We start from the raw sequence: 22671 nt of genomic DNA on the forward strand, positions 1-22671 counted from the left end.
GTAAGTGGACATGGTCACCTCTGAGGGATCAGGGTGTCAGTAAAAAAAAAAATTTTCTCCCGCAATCACATGATTTCCTTGTTGGGTTATTAATAGAACAAGGAGAATATATTCCTTACAGTTTCATATTAAGGTAACCTAGGAAACGAGCCCTTCTCCATCTGCACAGACCTGTCCTTTCTCGCGGGATCTAAGTGAAATATTTATGCAAATCTATTGGTCATTTAAAGGTATGGATATGAGGTATTATCATTCAAAATTTCGGATTTATTGTGTGAGACGTATCCTGCTTTCAAGTTGGATATTACACCTGTGGGGAATATCCTGGTGAGTTTGGATATATCACATTTGTTGGAATTTATCTTGGTGAATTTTTGGGGGTAATTAGATTTTCCGAACCATGGATTCTAACCACAATTTACCTGGGATCGTCGTTGCTTGGAAGTAAATCGTTGCCTGTGATGGATTTAATACCCCTATATTTTCTTGAGAATTATTTTCGGACAGGTTCATTTATGTATGGACTATACATCAGAAAAGACAGAGAATTTTTTCCCCCACTGCTGGACATAAACAATTTTTCTGGATGTCTCCAAACCAAGGATGTCTGCTTCTTGTCTGGATTTAAATAACATCATGGACCAAAGGATGTAAGTTGCCATTGAAAGGATGTAAATTGGCTAGGCATCAGTCATCACAGTGCCCCATCAGTACATCATTCACCGCTAATTGATCATTTTCAGACAAGGAAACAATATTTTACAGGGTATTATTGTAATTTAGTACGGTGCTTATATCAAAAGGAACTAAAGAGAAACTGAGGAGTAACAGAACACTCATCAAGAAATTCCATGGAAATATTTTTGGGGAGAGCGATGGCCACGAAGACAACTGAAGACATGCATTTTGGATGTACCTGCCTCGTGGAAGAATGGATGTAACCCCTGTATTGGATGTAAGGATGTTGGGTATAGGATGTACACATGTGTAACTGCATTTCCATTGCTGGATTATTCCGCTCCAGTGTGGATTTAGCTGTATATCCTCTCAGCATCAATATTTGGTTTGGGTTACGAACAAAGAATAGAAACATCAGCATTTTCAGCGAAAATCTAATGAAGACTGAAGAGGATGTCGTCTACACAAAGTGATGGGAGTAGACGGTCTATTTTGCCTTTGGGATATGGAAAAGGCCTATTTTACGGAATTAATTATGTTGCAGTGGACTAGGATTATTCCATGCATTTTGGTGAGAGAAGATACTGTTTTTTTTACAGGAGTGTATGCAGACTGGTTTCCTAGTTTTGAAGAGGAATTAATACCGGTCTCTCTTTTGGACAGTAGTATGCAGACAATTCATTATTTTTTTTGCTTCTTTATACTAGGTTACCATAAGCAAATTGGACATATTTTCAGTCTGGCCCATCTCTAGTGTTAATTTTGGAATGCACTGCTATGTGTGACTCATTTTTTTTCTTTTTTTTCTTCTTTTTTTCCAAATCATACCTTTACTACTGCATCAATATTTGTCATAAGAAATCCATTGCTTTGGTTATTTTGTTTTCTTCTTTTTTCCATCAAACAAAGAGATTAAGAAATTACGGATTATACCTCAGATACCTACCTAACCTGCTGTTCTTCTCGAACGTCGAAGACTGTACGCATGATGACAAAATAAACATTTTTGCTCCTTTTTTTTTTTCAAAAAAAAAAAAATCCTGCTCACACCATTCTGTCCTCCTAGATTGTATTTGGGATTATAGGTTCGGTTACCGCTTTTGGAAAAGGTTGGTATTGTCCTGCCCTCTGCATCTCTTTTCCTAACCCAGATTTGCACCCATGTCTCTTTCCCCGTCTCCTGCACTAATTGTTAGAGCTTTTAGTGAAAAAGACACAGCTGCTTGGGCCAGGGGGCTTCTGCAGACACCATCTGTGCCAATGGCTTGTCTTCCTTGCTCTCTCGCTCTTATTTTTGCCCCTCCCTCTCCTGTCTTTCTCTCTCCCTTCTATGCTTTTGCTCCTCCTAGTTACTAGGTGTCTTAATATAGGCTAGTTCAGCTCCAGCAGGTCCGCCAGCATTTCCCTCACCTAAGAGACCCCACTGTGATTCAGAAGTGGTATTTGATCTGAGGGAATAGGATTTGACAAATGTGATGTGACACAGATTCCAGATGATTATAGTCAACGGTAGAGTTCAGTAGCTTTCCAGCCTATCATTATGGTTGTGGTAGTGTTACGTTTAGCCAAAAGAAAATAAATTCTCACAATGTGTGTAGATGCATTCTTTAGTTTTGGCATGGCCCTTATATTTGGTTCCATGTCCTTGGGTTACCTAACCTTGCTCTATGCCACTATCAGAATAGATCTGCCCCCATTTTATTAACGTATACAAGCTATTGTCTGTCAGCATAAATACTAGAGAAGGACGAAATAAAATGTACTACCTACCATCATTTGAATTGACCAAATGTATTCTATTGTTTCTAATGGAATCACAAACCACTGCCTTCTATAGAACCAGCGCTCCGCAGCATTCCGGTTTTGTTTGTGTATTTAAGTTGACGTTTTAGCAGTGCACTTGCCTATTTGAAACGTCATTGTATATTGGAACTGTCCAATAGTTATCTGCAAGTTTTTCTATAAGTATTTTTGGAGTCACAATAACAGACTCTCTCCCCCTCTTTCTCTCTCTTCCCTCTCTATCCATCCTTTGCATGTGTCTTCCAACAGCTCAGAGAGCCGGGAGCGTGCATATGATCACAGCCCCTATGGACACCATGAGCGCGGTGGCACTTTTGATAGACAGCGTCACTACAACGCAGACTATTACCGCGATCGCACCATGTTTGCAGCTGGAGTTAGCCCTGGGCCAGGAAGTGCCGGTGCTATGGGTGGGAGCTTTGAAACCCCGGAGCCTCATTTTGAGTCCAGGATCCGAGGAGATCCCTTCACCTTGTCTAGTGCTGCGCGGCGTGACCCCTATCGAGATGACCGAGGGCGTCGTGTTGACAGAACTTACCATCGCCGCAGTCGGTCATCTCATTCTTCACAATCTCGACACCCCTCCCCGCAAAGGACCACGGGGCAAACGCCCAAAGCCCCCCATTCCCCCAAAAGAGCCCCCCTCTCCCCAGGTAGAGGTCCACGCTCTAGGTCTCGTAGTAGGTCCTCTAGCTCTGATTCTGTCAGCAGCACCAGCAGTACCGGCAGTGGCAGGTAGGATGTGCTTTTGTGATGGTGCCGATGTTTGTTTGTTATGGATGGAGCACAATTCAGTCAATTAGCCTGTGTTGTAGACATGTGTGCAAGAAATGGGAACTTTCAATTTACCCAGTTGTAAAAGAGTTTAAAATACATTGCTCGACTGTAGGATTATGGAGAGAATTTCACTGATCTGAGATGCATACAGACCCTCTATTTAGTAATGTTAGCTGATACCCTCTGAACATTTCCCTCTTATCTCACATTTGTCCGCTTGGCAGCAGCGATTCAAACAGCAGCTCAAGTGATGGGTCTCATGCACGCTCTGTTCAGTCCTCTGCTACACATGCACCCCCCTCTCAGCCGTGCTCTATGGTAATGGAAGGTGACGAACCACGCAGAAGCTTTGGCATCCGGGTGCAGAACCTACCAGTGCGCTCCACAGGCGAGTACCACTAGCTAGCAGTATACACACAAACATGCATTCTGGCTGCACTTTGCTGTGCACCATGACATTATGAAGGGGGTCACTAATAAATAGCGTACCTCCTCTGCTACGGTGAGCTGTAGAGCTAGCTTATCAAAGAAATTCTCACTTGGATTGTCAATATTTAAATAACATTTAATTTTTGTCCTTAACAATGCAGCTGCGTGACCTGTCAATTAACTGTCCGTTTCCCTCTCCAGACACAAGTTTAAAAGATGGACTGTTCCATGAGTTCAAGAAACATGGGAAAGTGACATCCGTGCAGATCCACGGGGCCTTGGAGGACCGATATGGTCTGGTGTTCTTCAGACAGCAGGAAGACCAAGAGAAAGCCCTCAACGTCTCCAAAGGAAAGCTTTTCTTCGGCATGATGATTGAGGTTTCTGCCTGGAACGGCCCTGGTATGCAACGTTTTAGATTGAATTACAGATGTGGTAGTACATTAACAATCATTATTTGAGCTTGGGCCTTAAATACTAATGATGTGTATTGTCATTCACCTACTGTTGAGTGTACTTGTCTTGTTTGATGATTGTAATAGAAGTCTTTCCCTCAGAAACAGAGAGCGAGAATGAATTCAGGCCTTTGGATGGACGGATTGATGAATTTCACCCCAAGGCGACTAGGACCCTGTTTATCGGCAACTTGGAGAAGACCACCAGTTACCAACAACTACTTGATATCTTTCAGCGCTTTGGAGAGATTGTGGTATGTGTGTTACTAGCCACTGAAAGGTTATAAAAGTGAAATGTCACCTCTAAAAAAAAATATATATATATATATTTTTTAATCCATTTTGTCATCCCTCCCACAGGATATTGACATTAAAAAGGTTAATGGTGTTCCTCAATACGCCTTTGTGCAGTATTCTGATATTGTCAGTGTCTGCAAAGCTATAAAGAAGATGGATGGAGAGTATTTGGGGAGCAACCGGCTCAAGGTATTATTCTTAAATCTATATTGCCCTAAACTCTTATGTACAGTGCATTTGGAAGGTATTCAGACCCCTTCCCCTTTTCCACATTTTGTTACTTACATTACAGCGTTATCCTAAAATGTCTTCAATAAAAACAAAAATCCTCATCAATCTACACACTACCCCATATTGACACGTGCTCATTTATAAAAAAAAATATTTAAAAAACAGAAATACCATAAGTACTCAGACCCTTTGCTATGAGACTCGAAAATTGAGCTCAGGTGCATCCGGTTTCCATTGATCATCCATGATGTTTCAACAACTTGAGGGGAGTCCACCTGTGGTAAATTCAGTTGATTGGACATGATTTTGAAAGGCACACACCTGTCTATAAAATCCCACAGTTGACAGTGCATGTCAGATCAAAAACCAAGCCATGAGGTCGAAGAAATTGTACATAGAGCTCTGAGATAGGATTGTGTCGAGGCACAGATCTGGGGAAGGGTACCAAAACATTTCTGCAGCATTGAAGGTCCCCAAGAACACATTGGCCTCCATTTTTAAATGGAAGAAGTTTGTAACCACCAAGACTCTTCCTAGAGCTGGCCGCCCGGCCAAACTGAGCAATCGGGGGAGAAGGGCCTTGACAGGGAGGTGACCAAGAACCCAATGGTTACTTTGACAGAGCTCCTGAGTTCCTCTGTGGAGATGGGAGAACCCTCAGAAGGACAACCATCTCTGCAGCACTCCACCAATCAGGCCTTTATGCTAGTGTGGCCAGATGGAAGCCACTCTTCAGTAAAAGGCACATGACAGCCTGCTTGGAGTTTGCCAAAGGGCACATAAAGGACATGATATACAAGATTCTCTGGTCTGATGAAACCAAGATTGAACTCTTTGGCCTGAATGCTAAGCATCACATCTGGAGGAAACTTGGCACCATCTCTATGGTGAAGCGTGGTGGTGGCAGCATCCTGCTGTGGGGATGCTCTTCAGAGGCAGGGATTGGGAGACTAGTCATGATTGAGGGAAAGATGGAACAGCAAAGTACAGAGAGATCCTTGATGAGAACGTGCTCAGGAGCTCTGACTGGGGCAAAGGTTCACCTTCCAACAGGACAACGACTAAGCACACAGCAAAGACAACGCAGGAGTGACTTCGTTTCTGAATGTCCTTGAGTGGGCCAGCCAGAGCCCGGACTTGAACCCGATCTAACATTTCCGAAGAGACCTGAAAATAGCTGTGCAGTGGCGGTCCCCATCCAACCTGATAGAGCTTGAGAGGATATGTAGAGACGGATGGGAGAAACTCCCCAAATACAGGTGTTCCAAGCTTGTAGCGTCATACCCAAGAAGATTCGAGGCTGTAATCTGCCAGAGGTGCTTCAACAAAGTACTGATTAAAGGATCTGAATACCTATTTAAATGTGATATTTTGGTTTTAAATTTTGAACATAATAGCAAACATTTCTAAAAATATTTTTTGCTTTGTCATTGTGGGGTATTGTGTGTGTGTGTGTGTGTGTGTGTATAATGATGAGGGGGGGAAACTATTTAATACATTTTAGAATAAGGTTGTAACATAAAATGTGGAAAAAGCCCAGGGGACTGAGTACTTTCCAAATGCACTCTGTTAGTACAAAAGGAATTGAGTTCGGTGATAATGAAGTAACCTTAGCAATATTTTTTTTTCCTTTTTCTTCATCCTTGTCTGGTTCTGTCTCCTTTGCAGCTGGGTTTTGGGAAGAGTATGCCCACAACATGTGTTTGGCTGGACGGTTTGGCTTCCAACATCACAGAGCAATATCTCACACGTCACTTCTGCCGCTATGGACATGTAGTCAAGGTCCATACTCCCCCCTCCAATATTATTTTTTTAGGTCCCTGACATTCATTAGTCTATATTAGACATGTTATTCTAAACATGCGCTTCCCTTTTCTTCCTATAGGTGGTGTTTGACAGGTTGAAGGGGATGGCTCTCATCTTGTATAACAACACAGATTTTGCACAGGCAGCTGTCAGGGAGACCAAAGGCTGGAAGATTGGCGGCAACAAAATAAAGGTATTACTAAACGAGTGTGACTTACTCGTGACTGACAGTTTCGCAGTGAACCAGATGAAAGGAGACAAATTGTTGATTTGTTTTCTGTCTGCAGGTGGATTTTGCCAGCCAAGAGAGTCAGATGGCTTTTTATCGCTCTATGCAGGCCTCTGGGCAAGACATTAGAGACTTCTACGAAATTCCAACTGAAAGAAGGTAAAGTTCACATTTTGTTATGTGAGGTGAATGCATTTGAGGGATTACTTTGAATTACTGTTTCCGGGTGTACTTTGATCTCACTTCAATGTTCTTATTTTTTCCTCTCCTATTCCACAACCCCCTTCTTTACAGAGAGGAACGACCAAGACCCCCATACCATGAGTTCTCAGCAGAAAGAGCCTACTTTGAGAATGCACGCACCCCTGGCACCATTTACCCCGAAGATCCTCGCCGAGACTATCCTGCCCGCAGCCGTGAGCGGTATTCTGAACTGGAGCACTACCAGGGAGAACACTTTGACCCACGCTACCATGAAGACCCCCGGGAGTTCAGGGATTATCGAGATCCTTTTGAGCAGGACATTCGGAAGTACACATACATCCAGAGGGAGCGAGAAAGGGAGCGGGAGCGCTTTGAGGCAGACCATGGCATGTGGAGCCCCTCTCATCCACGGCGCCCGATCACACCTTCTGCCTCCCCTTCACCATCTGAGCGTGCTCCCAGAGACCCAGAGCGACGGGTCTACAGTCAATCCTCTGAGCGAAGTGGTAGTTGCAGCTCACTCTCACCACCACGCTATGACAAGACTGACAAGGCTCCTCCTTTGGAACATGGAGCCAGCTCTAAGAGTGAGAGGTTGGAAAAAGACATCCACCTGGTTGAACCTGAGCGTGTTGCTGGGGCTGAGAAGAGCAAGCGGGGGAGACGAAAGGAGAAAGGTGACAAAGAAAAAGGGGAGAAGAGTAAGTCAAGGAAAGCAAAGGTGCAATCTCCCAGCATCCCACCGTCTGAGACAGAGCTAGAACCCAGCCTGGATGGAGGCTCTGGAAGGGGAAAGTTGTCAGACCAGGACAGCCTTGACAGACAGCGGTATAAAGGTGACAACGACCCTCCTTCAGATCCGACAACGTCAACCTCTCGCCATGAGCCTGTAAAAAGTGAGAGGCTTGAGTCGGGGAAAGGTGAGAACGCAGACAAGGATGCTAAAACACGATCCAGAAAACACCAAAAATCTGACACGGGAAATGATGGGAAAGATCCATCAGTGGATTCTGATCGGCTGGCTGCGAGAAAGCGGCGCTTTGGAGATGCCAGTGGGAGAACCATTCGACAGAAGAGGAGAAGGCTGGAAGATGAGGATGGGAGTCAACCCCAAGACTTTGGAGCTAGCACTGCCTTTACAAAAGAGATTGATGGTGACAGAAAGTCTCAGCAAAAAGACTCACAGCGGAGGGATTCAAGATCCAAATCAGAGAGACTGGTGTTTCTTGGCAGTCATAAAGAGGGTCAGGATCCTGCAATGAGAGGACAAGAAGAGCTACCCGAGGGGAGCATGGACCCTATGGACTCAAAACGCCACAGAAGGTTCTCCCATGATGGGAACATGGACCAAGACAATGCAAGAAATCAAGATCAACAGAGTCCTTTCAAATATGGTGCACAAGACAATGACAAGGGTGTCAAGGAAGAGCCTCTGGATATTGATCTCTCACAAAGTTACCGCAAACAGATGGAGCAAAGGAGGCTCCACCAACAGCTTCAAGAGCCAGACAAACAAGAAAAAGCTGGGAGTCCACAAGGCTTAGAAACGGAGGACCTGGAACACCGCAGTCTGGTACATGAAGTGGGCAAGCCACCTCAAGATGTCACAGATCATTTCCCATCTCATAAACTCAAGAAACTAGAGCAATTTGACGCAGATATCAGTGCCAAGAGGGGGGACCGTGTCTACAGGAGCTTCCGGCAAAAGAGTGAAGATCCTGAGTGGCACAACACTGCATCTCCAGGCTTGCAACACTTCTCTCATCATGCTGAGCAGGACTTTAATGAATCTTCACATCTCAGGGAGGTTAAAACGGAGGATAAAAGCCACCCAGACCTGGAGCTGGCAGTCAAAAGGACACATACAACGCAAATGTCCAAGCCAAGCACTCCTTTACAACTTAGTGAAGAAGAGCGGGAAAAACAGTGGGAGAGCAGAGTCAAGCAAGATTTTTTACCTGACTTAAACTTCTCCAGAGGCATTGGAAAAAATACACACAATCGCAAGCGTTTGGAGTATGGAATTTTGCAAGATTTGGAGCCTGGGGAAGTACGATCCGATTCCGAAGAGGATAGAGAGCACAAACCACATTCTCCTATGCCCTCCACTTCTATGCCTGACGGGCAACGAGTGGACAGATTTTCAGACCCCAAGCTTGCCACTTTGGAGAGGATGAAGTTCTACTCCTTTGCACTTGACCAGACCATCACACCAGATACCAAGGCCCTGCTAGAGCGAGCAAAGTCTCTGTCCTCCTCTAGGGAGGACAACTGGTCTTTCTTGGATTATGATTCACACTTTGCTGGTTTGCGCAGCAGGAAAGATACTGAAAAGGTTGAGTCAGCACCACGGCCTACACCCTCTTGGTACATGAAGAAGAAGAAAATTCGCAGTGGTGGGTCTGAAGACAAACTAGATGACAGGAAGGAAGACCCCAAGCCCAAGCCAGAGGAACATGAACGCAGGGAACTGTTTGCCTCCCGTTTCCTACACAGCTCAATCTTTGAGCAGGACTCAAGACGTCTTCAGCACCTAGAGCGAAAGCATGAGGACCCTGAGCAAAGTCCGGCTCAACAAACTGGTCAGCAAGGCCTGGCAGATGGGCAGCCTGACACAGAACCAGTTGTCCTCTTCCATAGCCGCTTTTTAGAGTTCACGCGGCTGCAACAGCAGAAAGACCAACAGTTACATGAAGTAAAAAGAGCAGATTCTGTAGATAGTAATAGGGTGGAGAAGTCACTGGAGGCAGAACAGCAACCTCTGCAGTTTCCTAAAACCTCAGAACCGGTCATGGATCCAGAGACTAAACCTACTAGCCCTGCTGAGAACCACATGATTTCCCAGCCCCCACTTATGCCCAAGGAGATGTCTCCACCTAAGCAAATGTCTCCACCCCTTCCACCCAAGGGGATGTCTCCACCCAAGGGGATGTCTCCACCCAAGGGGATGTCTCCACCCCTTCCACCCAAAGAAATGTCTCCACCCAAGGAAATGGCTCCACCCCTTCCACCCAAGGAAATGGCTCCACCCCTTCCACCCAAGGAAATGGCTCCACCCCTTCCACCCAAGGAAATGGCTCCACCCCTTCCACCCAAGGAAATGGCTCCACCCCTTCCACCCAAGGAAATGGCTCCACCCCTTCCACCCAAGGAAATGGCTCCACCCCTTCCACCCAAGCACACGTCTCCACCCCTTCCACCCAAGGAAATGTCTCCACCCAAGCACACGTCTCCTCCCCTTCCACCCAAGGAAATGTCTCCACCCAAGCATACGTCTCCACCCCTTCCACCCAAGGAAATGTCTCCACCCAAGCACACGTCTCCTCCCCTTCCACCCAAGGAAATGTCTCCACCCAAGCATACTTCTCCACCCCTTCCACCCAAGGAAATGTCTCCACCCCTACCACCCAAGGAAATGTTTCCACCCAAAGAGATGTCTCCAACAGTGGAAACACATGACGTGTTTACTCCAGAGCCAAAGGGTCCAGAGCCAGCTGCACCTGAACCTTTGACAAAAGAAAACAGAGAAAATGAACTGCTCCCTCCCCTCCTGCAAATACCTCCGTGTGAGATGTTGACCCCTGCTTCTGTTAATTTAGTAGCCCCTGAGCACATCTGTTCTGTGAGAAAAGTTAAAAGAACCCCTAGTGGAGAGAAATCTGAAGATATAGCTCAGGATATTCAAATGTTGAACCCCGAGCAGTCTTCCAGCAGTGATTGCCTTCATGAAACATCAGTGAGTAGTTTTGTACCAGAGCCTGAGCTGGCGGCACCTGAATTACCACCTAAATTGTTAAGTTCCACAGCACCTAACCCTGTTGAGGAGGTGGAGGTTTCAAAAGATGATACCATCACTGACAATACAGACACTCATACAGAGGTGGAAAAGAAACTTGAACTCAATCAGACCCAGGTGCTTGTTGATAATGAAACCAGTGATGAGTCAATTTCACCACCTCAAAAGTCCAAGAACAAAAAGAGTAAGTCTCCTACTCAAGTCCCACTGACTCCTTTGGTTTCAACAACTAGTTCAGAGAAACCGCTTACCCGCAAGAGTGAACGCACAAAACGTGCATCATCCCCAAGAGCAGAGTCTTCAAAGGGAAACTCAGATTCCAAATCCACAGGCAAGTCTCCCATACACGGAGCAGACCCTGAACATGGCACAGAGCAGAGTATATCTGTTGGAAGAGCAAGGCGTAGAAATGTGAAATCTGTGTATGCCACCCCAGTTGAGGAAGATGCCACTAAGGGGGCTGGAAAGGATGTAACTGAGTCACCCCGCACTGCACGGAAACGAGGTGGAGACAAAGACAAGGAAGCAGCCCCTCAGCAACCGTTAGAGCAGGATTCCCTTGCACCTATTACTTCAAGGCGGGGACGTCCCCCTAAGAATCGGCGACAAGGAGAGGACATGTTAACAGCTAAAGGGGATAGATCGAAAATGGAGACCAAGGATACAGACTCCAATGAATCAGAGAGCAGTGAAAGAATTTCAAAAGTGTCAAAAGGCAGACATTCTCCTCATGGTCATAAAGCTTTGGCAAGTCAATTACCCATGCCCATAGCGACTGGATCAAGTAGGAAGGGGGACAAAACTGAACCACCTGAAGATGTTTCTCAGCAGATGGATTTTACAGAAGACAGTTTGGCCATGCAGGATTGCACTGTCTCATGTAAGGAAGATACTGTAGCACCAGGTGTGACAAAGAAAGAGGAGAATGTTAAGCAACAACTAGGAACAGAGAAATCACGCGATAAAGACAGACAGAAAAAGGACCCTGTTGACGAGAAAGCCAGTGTAACTAAATTTGGTGAGAAGGAGTCTGAACCACCAGTTGTGGAAGAACAGCCTGTATTGGAGAAAATGGAGAAGAGTGGGAGAGGAAAAGCTCCACGCTTGACACGGACTCCAAAATCTCCTGTCCTCAAGAACCTGAAGATCAGACTAAATGTCACTGAGGTGAAAGATTTGCTTCAAATGGGGGATGAGGAGCCTGAAAATGGGGATGATTCTTCTAAAAAGACCAAACCAGGCGAATCTACTAATGACCCATTATTAGAGTCTAGCCCAGGAAAAGAAGTGAGTTCTAGCAACGAGGATAAAGATGAGAGCACACCAGAAACTAAGCCGCCAATAGATCCTAAAACTTTGCTACAACAGGAACAGGAGCTTGAGCAAGCTGTGGAGAACATTGCTAAACTGACAGACCCAACCCTCCCAGCAGAGTCACCAACTCCACTTGCCCCACCATCTGCAGAATTAAAAATTGACACTGAGGAAGAGAAATCTGCCAATCCTGCTAGTGAGTATGAACTTGCTGCTGCTATTGATTCGATTATGGGTGAGGATATACCCGTCCCTCTGCCTCAAGAGCCGGTAATTAGTGCTGTTGTGGATTCAGACCTAGAGATTCCATCCTTCGTCCAGCCGACCAAGGGAGCTGAACCTGTTAGTAACATATCCCCTATTCAGGGGGAGTCCTTTTTCCCAACTACACCCAGGAAGGGTGCTAAGGGCAGAGCTAAAACACCGAAACGGTCTAAGAGCCAAAAATCAAACAAAAAGGACTCTGTAAAAGAAATTTCATCAGAACCGGAGAACACCTCTGTTATCACATCAGACAACATACCCTCCAATTCACAGCCTGTTCCAGAAACTATTCCCTCAACCCCAGCTGCCGGTGTCATTACAACCACCTCTTGGAAGCCTAAAACTGAGCATTTGGCTCCTAAGGCTACGGACATGCCTAAAGAATTGAAGTTACCTCCAGTCCTTACAGAGCACCCTCTACCTCAACATCTGAAACCTGTCTGCCCCCAAACAAAAAGTCCCACTCTCCCCAAGCCTCAACAACAACCACCACCACCACCTGAGTGCATCTCGCCTTCACTTTCTCCACCCCCAACCCGGCCAAACATCAGGCCCACACAGCCAAGCAGGATACCAGTTTCCCCACCAGATTGGCTCAACCAGTCCAAGGACGCAGGTGTCCCTTCCTCTCCTAGAGCATCAGCAGCTTCCTTTGAGAACCCAGCAATTCCCTCTGACACTGAGCCCTTGGAGACTGAGCGTAACAATAGTGACTTGCGTAGGATTCTCATGAAGCACAAAAATGTTTCACTCACAGTCCCATGCAGTAGTTCTGTTCCTAGCAATTTGGGCACCTTATCCCTTAGGGATCCTCCACACCTACCTGAAAGTAATACCCCAATGGTTGCTGTGACGAGTAAGACCTCTCTTAATGACAACAGGCCTCATCCAGCTCAGCCTGTAGTCCGGCCCCCAGCCTCACTACCATCCCCTGAGTCAAAGTCTGTAATTTCTGTTATTGCCTCCACTGCCACCTCTGTTATCAGTCGTGTTTGCAATCCACCTGACATGGAGAAGGTTAATGTGTCAGTTGACCGAAATCCCGTAGTGGACATGCCACTTCCCAAGCAGACATACAGGCCGCCCAGCATGGAGGACAGGGACAGTGGTTCGTACCATGGACCATCAGTTGGCGAGGAGGGTGGAAGTGCTGGGAGGTACTTGGTTGAGAGCTCCGGTCTGGGTACTGGCTCCAGCCCAGGTCTAAGGGTGAATACCTCAGAGGGAGTGGTGGTGTTGAGTCACTCAGGACAGATCAAGGAGGGACCACAGAGGATAAGTGCCAAAATCAGCCAGATCCCACCAGCTACTGTAGTTGACATGGAATCTCAGCAGCTAGTGTCCATGCCCCAGATAAAACAGGAGATGTATACCCACTCCCAGTCAAACACTCCAAAGTGTCCTCCAATACAGACAGACCATGGGCACCTTAAGACGCAACAAACGGTTTCCTCCATTAAACAAGAAAACACTGGTATGGAAAAGTTAGAATCTCCCTACCCATCAGGGCCTCAAGGAGGAGTCGTGAAGAGGCTTCAGCAGACAGTTGGTAATCCACAAGTGATGGGTTACCATCATTCAGAGTTCACAATGTTATTGAAGCATCCAAAGAAAGTGGATGGGGCTGACGCTTTGAACGCTGATGGGTGTAAACCATCTTGGACCTCTGCCATAAGTCCTGCAATGAGCCCCCACCTGCCCTCTCCGGCTGGCAACCATGTAGGCTTTGTTCCCGGTTCGGCCACTGACAGAACTCCCTCACATCTCAGTGGGGTCAAACAGGAGCCCCGTTCTCCTCGCAAGTCAGGCCATCCACATTCTCCGTTCACTAAAGTGTCCTCTCCCATCGGCTCCTCCTCTCCCAAAGGCCTCCCTGGGATGCTGCCCTCTAGCCTGCCCGCCATGCAGCAGTATGTCACCAGTGTCCACCACCCTGAGCAGTCTGTCATCATGCAACCTCACAGTGCTCACGGTGGCATTGGAAGGATGTCACCCCATCGTGCCTCCCAAGCAATCCCCATGGGGCACCTTGTCCAAGGAGAGGTCAGGGTGAACACGCCACCCCTATCTGTCATGAGTTTCGGGATGCATGGAGACCCTCTTGCCTCTCCCTGGTCTGGTCCTCTCCAGCAACGCCCCACCTCGCCCCAGGCGGTAGGCAGAGACATAGTCCTCAAGGTTAACCCTGGGAATGTGAGGAGCCATGAGGGAGAGCAAGATGATGCCAGGCGCTTCCATCAGGCCACAGGGAGACAATCTGCCACACAGCTGAAAGCAGAGACTATGCAGCCGGATCCCCGTGGTGCTCTACTTAGCGGGCTGCAGCTGGACCCGTACATGTCGCCCAGGGACTTGCGTGTGCTCATGCACCACCCTCAGGGAGAGCGCTCCGCCCCAGAGCCACACCAGGGACACATCCAAGAAACTGTCCCACCCTCCTCAACATCTACCAACATCACCTCGTCGATGTCCCCCAGGGCACATCTGCTGGCTAAAGGTGTGTCCGAGAAGGATGTCACAAAGCCACAGGAGGTCAAGAGGCCACACTCTCCTCCGAAGGATGGGATGATGGGGTTTCGGCCAAGTATGGCCGCCATGGCGTCTCCCCAAAGGGTGCAGCTGCTGCCATCGGGGACGGGAGCTTCTTTCTCGGAGTATCCAGGAATTTACACCAACACCCGGGCCATCCATTCACAGATCACTGAGACCTCTCCTTTTGGGATCAACCAGGTACCTCTCAACACCACTTCTGCCTTAGTGAGTTAAACCATATTCAACGTAATTTTATATCTCCACAATTTAATAATGATCATGTGGTCGTGTCTTAAATGACGTTTTGAAAACCAACTTCTTTATACTAAAATTGCTTTGTTCTGGTCCTCAGGGTGCAGATCCCAGCCAGTCACAAGCTGATGTCAAGGTGAAACAGGTTGGGCAGCAACCTGTGAACATGGTGCAGCTGCTCACGGTGAGTCACTTGGACATATGGAAATGGGGAATAAAGAGTGCATTAGAGAGGAGTAGAGGGTAAATCTGGACAGAGACAACTGAACAGGGCAGGACGAGCGGACAGGATAAAGTGTAGTAAAGGAACACTATTCACAATTATATTTAGTTTTTAATATCACAGGAAAAAAATATTTTCTCTGTTTGAGCAGAAGTACCCGATAGTGTGGCAAGGGCTGCTGGCACTGAAAAATGACCAGGCTGCTGTCCAGTTGCATTTTGTCTGTGGCAACAAAGGATTGGCCCTACGGTCACTGCCCCTACCAGAGGGAGGATCGCTGCTTCGGATCGTCCAGAGAATGAGACTCGAGGCGTCACAACTGGATGGTGTGGCTAGAAGAATGACAGTAAGTTTCTGGTCCCTGTCCTTGAATTGTTTACATTGGGATGAGAGTTCATTTTAAGGTTGGGCAATTTTGTTACGATTGCATCGTCTGTCGACGGTGTTTGACGGCCATGCCGTCGAGATGTCACAAACGATGGTTCAGCGTAAGTGAACTTGGCCGCCCTGCAGGGATCTGGCAGCACACAACAGCGCAGTGCAGTGAGCACACAGCAGGGCGACGTGCCAAATGGCCTATTCCCTAATTGCCATAGCCTAAGTAGTTGGACAATTAACATAATGCAAGAGAACAATGTAGATTATGGAAAGAGCGTAGAGTACCAAAGCAGCACAACATGTCAGATAGGGTCTGCCCCCCCTTCTCCTATTTTGGATTGTCATGGGCCTTTTGCAGAGGACACTCAGTTGTCTGGCGTATTGTTTTAAAATCTTAATTGACCCTTTTTTCTCCTTAATCCCTGTTCAATTTCAATGTGACTAGTTTGCCTAGGCATGACCCACTCTTTTGCGATCAACCATCGAATGAATCTATAGGCCAGCTCAGAAAGTTGTTTACGAATAGCTTAAATAAAAACACAGTATAGTAAAAACGAGAGAGGCGAACAAACAATTGCAAGATAGACGAATCTAATAGGAAGTTCAAACAAACCTGGTACATTTCTGCTTTACTTAACGTGTAGGCAGAATCAATAGTGCCGTGGGAAAACTCCTCACAAACCAAACAGCCAATAATATCGGCCTACATGTAGACGACTGTCAATAAAAGTTGCAGTGAATGTTACTTTGACAAATTCAACTTCTAAACTAATATTTATATTGTCAGTCTTTATTAATGTCCTTGAATTGTGCCACGGGCAATCTCGACCCTTTACACTCATGGGAATGGCCAATTTGAAATGTTTCTTTAAAAAATAAATATGAAAAGCATAACCATGAAAGGAAAGTTTTTGGAGATTTTGGGAAAATTATTAGACCAAAGGACACACAACAGCTCACCTGACAGGACTGAATCCAAACATTACACTGTTGATTTTTATGTGTATTTCACTGTATTTTTTGCCACATTTGTTGATAAGAAATCTGAAAATACTCATACATTCAGGAACATAATATTCCTGGAAATTGTGAGTTAGGTGCAACATAAGACAAAAGCTTACAAGGTTTTAAGTGAGAGGACTATTGGGTGTCTCCAAGTGGCCACACACTTAACCAAAGTGTGCACAGTTCCTATTTAAGGTGCTTTCTTTAGTTCTAGCTGTGCCGTTGAGTAACTAAAACAAGCACACTTAGTTTTATTTGGAACACAACTCTGCATGCCCGCCCTCACACAACACCGGTCAAATATAAAGCGCAATATGGGTCAGGTGGTCAACATTTGAAAGACTGTTCTATTTCCAACATGACTAGCTAAGTTCTAAAATCTGATATTACAATGCAATTCAGTGAAACAGATCATCATTTTGGTGCGCATAGAAAGAAGTCATGAGTGCGTTCATGTGTGTGTGTGACGCAGCAAATTTTAGACAAACCGGCTCATTCTCTTCAGAACAACCAAGGATATATGCCATGTCATCTTGTAACTACATCAGTGATCATAAATGATAACACTGTATATGACAAGTTTTATGTGAAGTGCACATTTGGACTCGCAGGGTTTGGCTTGCTTTTATGACAAAGCAGTATTTATTGTAAATCCTCAACGTCTCGTCTTTTGAAACTGCGTAGAGTCCTCTTAATTTACAGCATTTCTCTCACTCAGGCAACCCAAAATGTGACCAAGTTGCCTTACTGGCGGAAGCGGCGGGGGCGACTAATTGTTGCACGAGGCGCTCACGTTCAGAACAGCTGTCAGTCAAAGCTAAATAAAATGGAAAGCACCGGTGGCTATTGTGTTGAGCGGTTAACAAAAAATAAATAAATAGGTACTTATTAATTAACTTAATTTAGAGTTAGTAATGTAAGTTTAGTTCTACAAATGTTGGGCTACACATTCAAATTTTTAATACATTGTAAGGCTGCATTATGCAACTAATGATGAATTGAAAAAAAGTAGCTTGAAAGGTGAGAGCTTTGATTTGTCAGTCAACAAGATGAGTAGGCCTAACAAACTGCAAAAGCACTAGCCAGCGTCAATTTACTATCCACCATAGTACAAAAGTTGACCTATTCTGTGCAAGAAATAAATATTCCAAACATAGTCTGGGACAATTGTGGGATGCCACATTGAAAGTCACTGAGCTCTTCAGCAAGGCCATTCTGCTGCCAATGTTTGTCTATGGCTGTGGCCTGTCAGCAACAGTGTGGCTGAAATAGCCAAATCCACATACTTTTGTATATATAGTATGTACAACTCATTCGGAAAGTACCCAGACCCCTTGACTTTTTCCAAAATTTTTTAAGTTACCGCCTTGTTCTAAAATGGATTAAATCAATCTACACACTACCCCATAATGACAAAGCGAAGAAAGGTTGTTTTTTAAAACATTTTTGCTAATTTATATGTAAAAAAAGAATACCTTATTTACGTAAGTATTCAGACCTTTTTGCGAAGAGAGTCAAAATTGAGCTCAGGTGCATCCTGTTTCCATTGATCATCCTTGAGATGTTTCTGCAACTTGAGTGGAGTCCACCTGTGGTAAATTCAATATATTTGACATGATTTGGAAAGGCTATCATTTGGAAAGGCTATACGGTCTGTCTAAGATCCCTCAGTTGACAGTGCATGTCAGATCAAAAACCAAGCCATGAGGTCAAATGAATTGTCCGTAGAGCTCTGAGATAGGATTGTGTCGAGGCACAGATCTGGGGAAGGGTACCAAAACATTTCTGCAGCATTGAAAGTCCTCAAGAACACAGTGGCCTCCATTTTTAAATGGAAGAAGTTTGGAACCACCAAGACCCTTCCTAGAGCTGGCCGCCCGACCAAACTGGGAAATCGGTGGAGAAGGGCCTTGGTCAGGGAGGTGACCAAGAACCCAGTGGTCACTCTGAAAGAGCTCTGGAGTTCCTCTGTTGATGGGAGAACCTTCCAGAAGGACAACCATCTCTGCAACACTCCACCAATCAGGCCTTTATGGAAAGGAGAAGAGGATACCTAGCCAGTTGTATAACTGAAATGTGTCTTGGTAGAGTGGCCAGACGGAAGCCACTCTTCAGTAAAAGGCATGACAGCCCACTTGGAGTTTGCCAAAAGGCATCTAAAGACTCTCAGACCATGAGAAACAAGATTATCTGGTCTAATGAAACCAAGATTGAACTCTTTGGCCTGAATGGCAAGTGTCACGTCTGGAGGAAACATGGCACCATCCCTACGGTGAAGCATGGTGGTGGCAGCATCATGCTGTGGGGATGTTTTCCAGTGGCAGGGACTGGAAGGTTAGTCAGGATTAAGGGAAAGATGAACAGAGCAAAGTGCAGAGAGATCCTTGATGAAAACCTGCTCCAGAGCACTCAGGACCTCAGACGAGGGCAAAGGTTCACCTTCCAACAGGACATCGACCCTAAGCACACAGCCAAGACTACTCAGGAGTGGCTTCGAGACAGGTCTCTGAATGTCCTTGAGTGGCCCAGCCAGAGCCCGGACTTGAAGCTTATAGCATCATACCCAAGAAGACTCGCAGCTGGAATCGCTGCCAAAGGTGCTTCAACAAAGTACTGAGTGAAGGGTCTTAAGTAAATGTGATGTTTAATGTAAATTTGCCAAAAATTCAGAACGTTTTTGCTTTGTCGTTATGGGATATTGTGTGTAGGGTTGATGGAAGAATTTTTAAATCAATTTGAGAATAAAACTGTAGTGTAACAAAATGTGGAAAAATTCAAGGGGTCTGAATACCTTGCGAATGCACTGTGTATAAAAATATATACACGTGCGCACACACATGGTAGGCCTATTAAAATATGTTTGCTTTTTTTTCCTAATTTATTTTCATGTCAGACCAACACTGTATTCAAAGTGCCCACTATTACATTCTACCTATAGAATTAGAACTGGTTGATCTTCAAGGCATTCCTAGTCGATCACCAAACAGGTCTGTAGAAAAGCCAATGATAAAGCCTTGTGCTCATATAAAACAAATATTTGTCTTGCACTGTTGACGGTAGGTGCGCTTCATTCAGAAGCCATGTGTGCCGTGTAGGCAAATTGTTCCCATTTCTTTTGTCTGAACGGACAAACTCCGGCTACCCGGCAGAGCTCACTTATTAGCCTAAGTGAGATTTCATCACTTTTAAAACCATGACCAGAGAGTGGCTGTCAAAGAATATAATAATAATATAATATAAAGAATAAAGCAAAGAGCTGCTGTTTTCGAGTGAGTTCATGTTAAAAATGTGATTCAACACTTACAAAACATAACTCACTTCTCCCTACTTCCACTCACGCTGCAATGAATGAGTTGCCAAGTGTATCGGTAGCCCTGCATTTTTATTATTAGCAGCTCGTCGTGTCTTTAAATATTGAGGAATATTTCACTTTCTCTGGTCATAGGAGCAACGAATGTGTGCATGAGGCACAAATAATGTAGTGAGTCTTGAGTTTCGCCATGTGGACGACTATGTCCCCTCAGGTCAGTCTCATCCAGGAAGGGAGAGAACAGGGACTGTGAGGCGGACCCTCTTCTGCTCTCTCCCGCCGCTGAGACTGACCATCAGATGCAGGTACCATATCAGTACAGTAAAATAAAAAAGCAAATGATCTCAGTTGATGCTCAGTTTTGCCTGGCAAGTGATACAACTGGTCAGTTTTGTTATCTAAGCTTGAGTTTTGAAATATAATATGGTCTGAGAAGAACAATATTGACAGGCCAAGCATAGCCAATATGCTGTGATGTGTTAGTGCAGTAGGCCTAACCTCATTCCTACAGAACAGTTTTTATTATGTTAATGTTGTATAGACTTACATTTTTTAATTTAAAACACATCTGAGCGGTAGATCTCAGCTTGCTTTTTGACTGCGAACGTAAACTTGACTCAAAGGTTGGTGACCAGTCTATTTCCATAATGCCAACATTTCACCCAAGTGTTTTGATCTAAATCTCTTGTCAAATCGCAATTGTAATATTTGGTTAAAACTAAGGCCAAGATTTGATGCCCATATTATGCAGCCCCACGTAACAGTATAAAACAATCCGAATGGAAAAAGCTTTGTGTTGCTACCCTAGGGTTATGCACAACTTATTAAGCAAATTATGAACTTAAAAAAAATTCCTAACCATAAAATGCCATCATACTGTTAACAATGTGAAAAATATTGTGATATATTTTGGCTATATCATGTTGTCACAATCTTATCTGATTTATACTAGACCAATAACTGTTCATCTGGGTAAGGGGATGGAATCTAGACCATCCTATCAGTCAATCGGGGCTGTGTATGTACATGTCTTCAAATTAGTTTCCTAACACACACACAATTGAGCATTTCAATGGCCAAAAGAAGCTCGGGGAAATTAATGAGAAAATATATTCTGGAGTTATTTTCATTAAATAAACAGTAATTTACTAGAAATACAGTGATTTAAAATATATATATATATATACAATTTAAGACTGCATGAGGACTTTTTGGCCCAGATCATCAAGTGGAGGCAAACAGCAAGTGAGTGGATCCTACATGAGGAAAATGTTTAACTTATAACCTCAGCAATTTGGGGCGGCAGCGTAGCCGAGTGGTTAGAGCGTTGGACTAGTAATGAGTTCAAACCCGAGCTGACAAGGTACAAATCTGTCGTTCTGCCCCTGAACAGGCAGTTAACCCACTGTTCCCAGGCCGTCATTGAAAATAAGAATATGTTCTTAACTGACTTGCCTGGTTAAATAAAGGTTAAAAAATAAATAATAATAATTTAAGTAATGGTTAAGAATTTCATTTACATTTAAGTCATTTAGCAGACGCTCTTATCCAGAGCGACTTACAAATTGGTGCATTCACCTTATGACATCCAGTGGAACAGCCACTTTACAATAGTGCATCTAAATCTTTTAAGGGGGGGGGGGTGAGAAGGATTACTTTATCCTATCCTAGGAGCTTTCATGTCCATCACAGGTCCTTGTTCTAATTTGATTTATGTTCTGTCTACTGCAGGGGGAGAGTGAGTTCTGTCTCTTGCTTGCCCTGCCATGTGGACGGGACCAGGAGGATGTCCTGAACCAGACCCAGGCCCTAAGAACCGCTTTCATCAACTACCTTCAGGCCAAGCTGGCTGCAGGCATCATCAATGTCCCCAACCCAGGCTCCAATCAGGTGGGTCTGTCTACCTATTTAGGTGTTTGCTACAGTCGAGGTCTGTTTTTACAAACCATCAGCCACTCCTTGTGATTGATCAAATATGAAGTTATACACCCCCCCACATATTTATTTGGACAGTGAAGTTTAAACTGTTCATTTCGCTCTATACTCCAGCATTTTGGATTTGAGATCAAATGTTTTGTGTGGCGACAGTACTGAATGGCACCTTTTTTATTTGAGTGTATGTCAGTTTTACAGTGTAGAAATGAATGCACTTTATGTATCTATCCCCATTTTGAAGGTACCATAAGTATTTGGACAAATTCACTTATAGTGCAGTCAATCTATATGTTCCTGTGTTTTATATACACTGCTACACTGTAACTCCAAGTCAATCACACTTCTGTGAAATCAAACTGTCCACTTTGGAAGCAACACCGATTGACAATAAATTTCACATGCTGTTGTGCAAATGGAATAGACAACAGGTGGAAATTATAGGCAATTAGCAAGACACCCCCAATAAAGGAGTGGTTCTGCAGGTGGTGACCTTAGACCACTTCTCAGTTCCTATGCTTCCTGGCTGATGTTTTGGTCACTTTTTAATGCTGGCGGTGCTTTCACTCTAGTGGTAGCATGAGACGGAGTCTTGCCTATGCCGCTCTGTACCATCACTCATTCATATATCTTTATGTACATATTCTTTATCCCTTTACACTTGTGTGTGTATAAGGTAGTAGTTTTGGAATTGTTAGCTAGATTACTCGTTGGTTATTACTGCATTGTCGGAACTAGAAGCACAAGCATTTCGCT

General features: G+C 44.9%; 1 protein-coding gene across 6 annotated transcripts in view; it reads left to right on the forward strand.

The window, feature by feature from the left end:
- Nucleotides 1–22671, forward strand: part of si:ch1073-335m2.2 (msx2-interacting protein) — a 31740-nt gene that overhangs the window by 6533 nt on the left and 2536 nt on the right. Inside the window, exons 1-13 of one of the 6 annotated variants that reach the window (XM_035778411.2) lie at nt 12–1787; nt 2731–3216; nt 3483–3646; nt 3889–4089; nt 4245–4396; nt 4503–4628; nt 6339–6452; nt 6556–6669; nt 6764–6864; nt 7000–15040; nt 15168–15251; nt 15442–15636; nt 21712–21873. In XM_035778411.2, the coding sequence (XP_035634304.2) occupies nt 1456–1787; nt 2731–3216; nt 3483–3646; nt 3889–4089; nt 4245–4396; nt 4503–4628; nt 6339–6452; nt 6556–6669; nt 6764–6864; nt 7000–15040; nt 15168–15251; nt 15442–15636; nt 21712–21873 (10272 nt within the window). In that variant the 5' untranslated portion in view covers nt 12–1455. Of the gene's footprint in view, nt 1–11; nt 1788–2730; nt 3217–3482; nt 3647–3888; nt 4090–4244; nt 4397–4502; nt 4629–6338; nt 6453–6555; nt 6670–6763; nt 6865–6999; nt 15041–15167; nt 15252–15441; nt 15637–21711; nt 21874–22671 lie in introns of those variants that run through there. The other 5 variants (XM_035778405.2, XM_035778406.2, XM_035778410.2 and 2 more) reach the window with 5 other exon arrangements.

The sequence above is a fragment of the Oncorhynchus keta genome, chromosome 10 (genome assembly GCF_023373465.1).
Source record: "Oncorhynchus keta strain PuntledgeMale-10-30-2019 chromosome 10, Oket_V2, whole genome shotgun sequence".
Taxonomy (NCBI): Eukaryota; Metazoa; Chordata; class Actinopteri; order Salmoniformes; family Salmonidae; genus Oncorhynchus; species Oncorhynchus keta.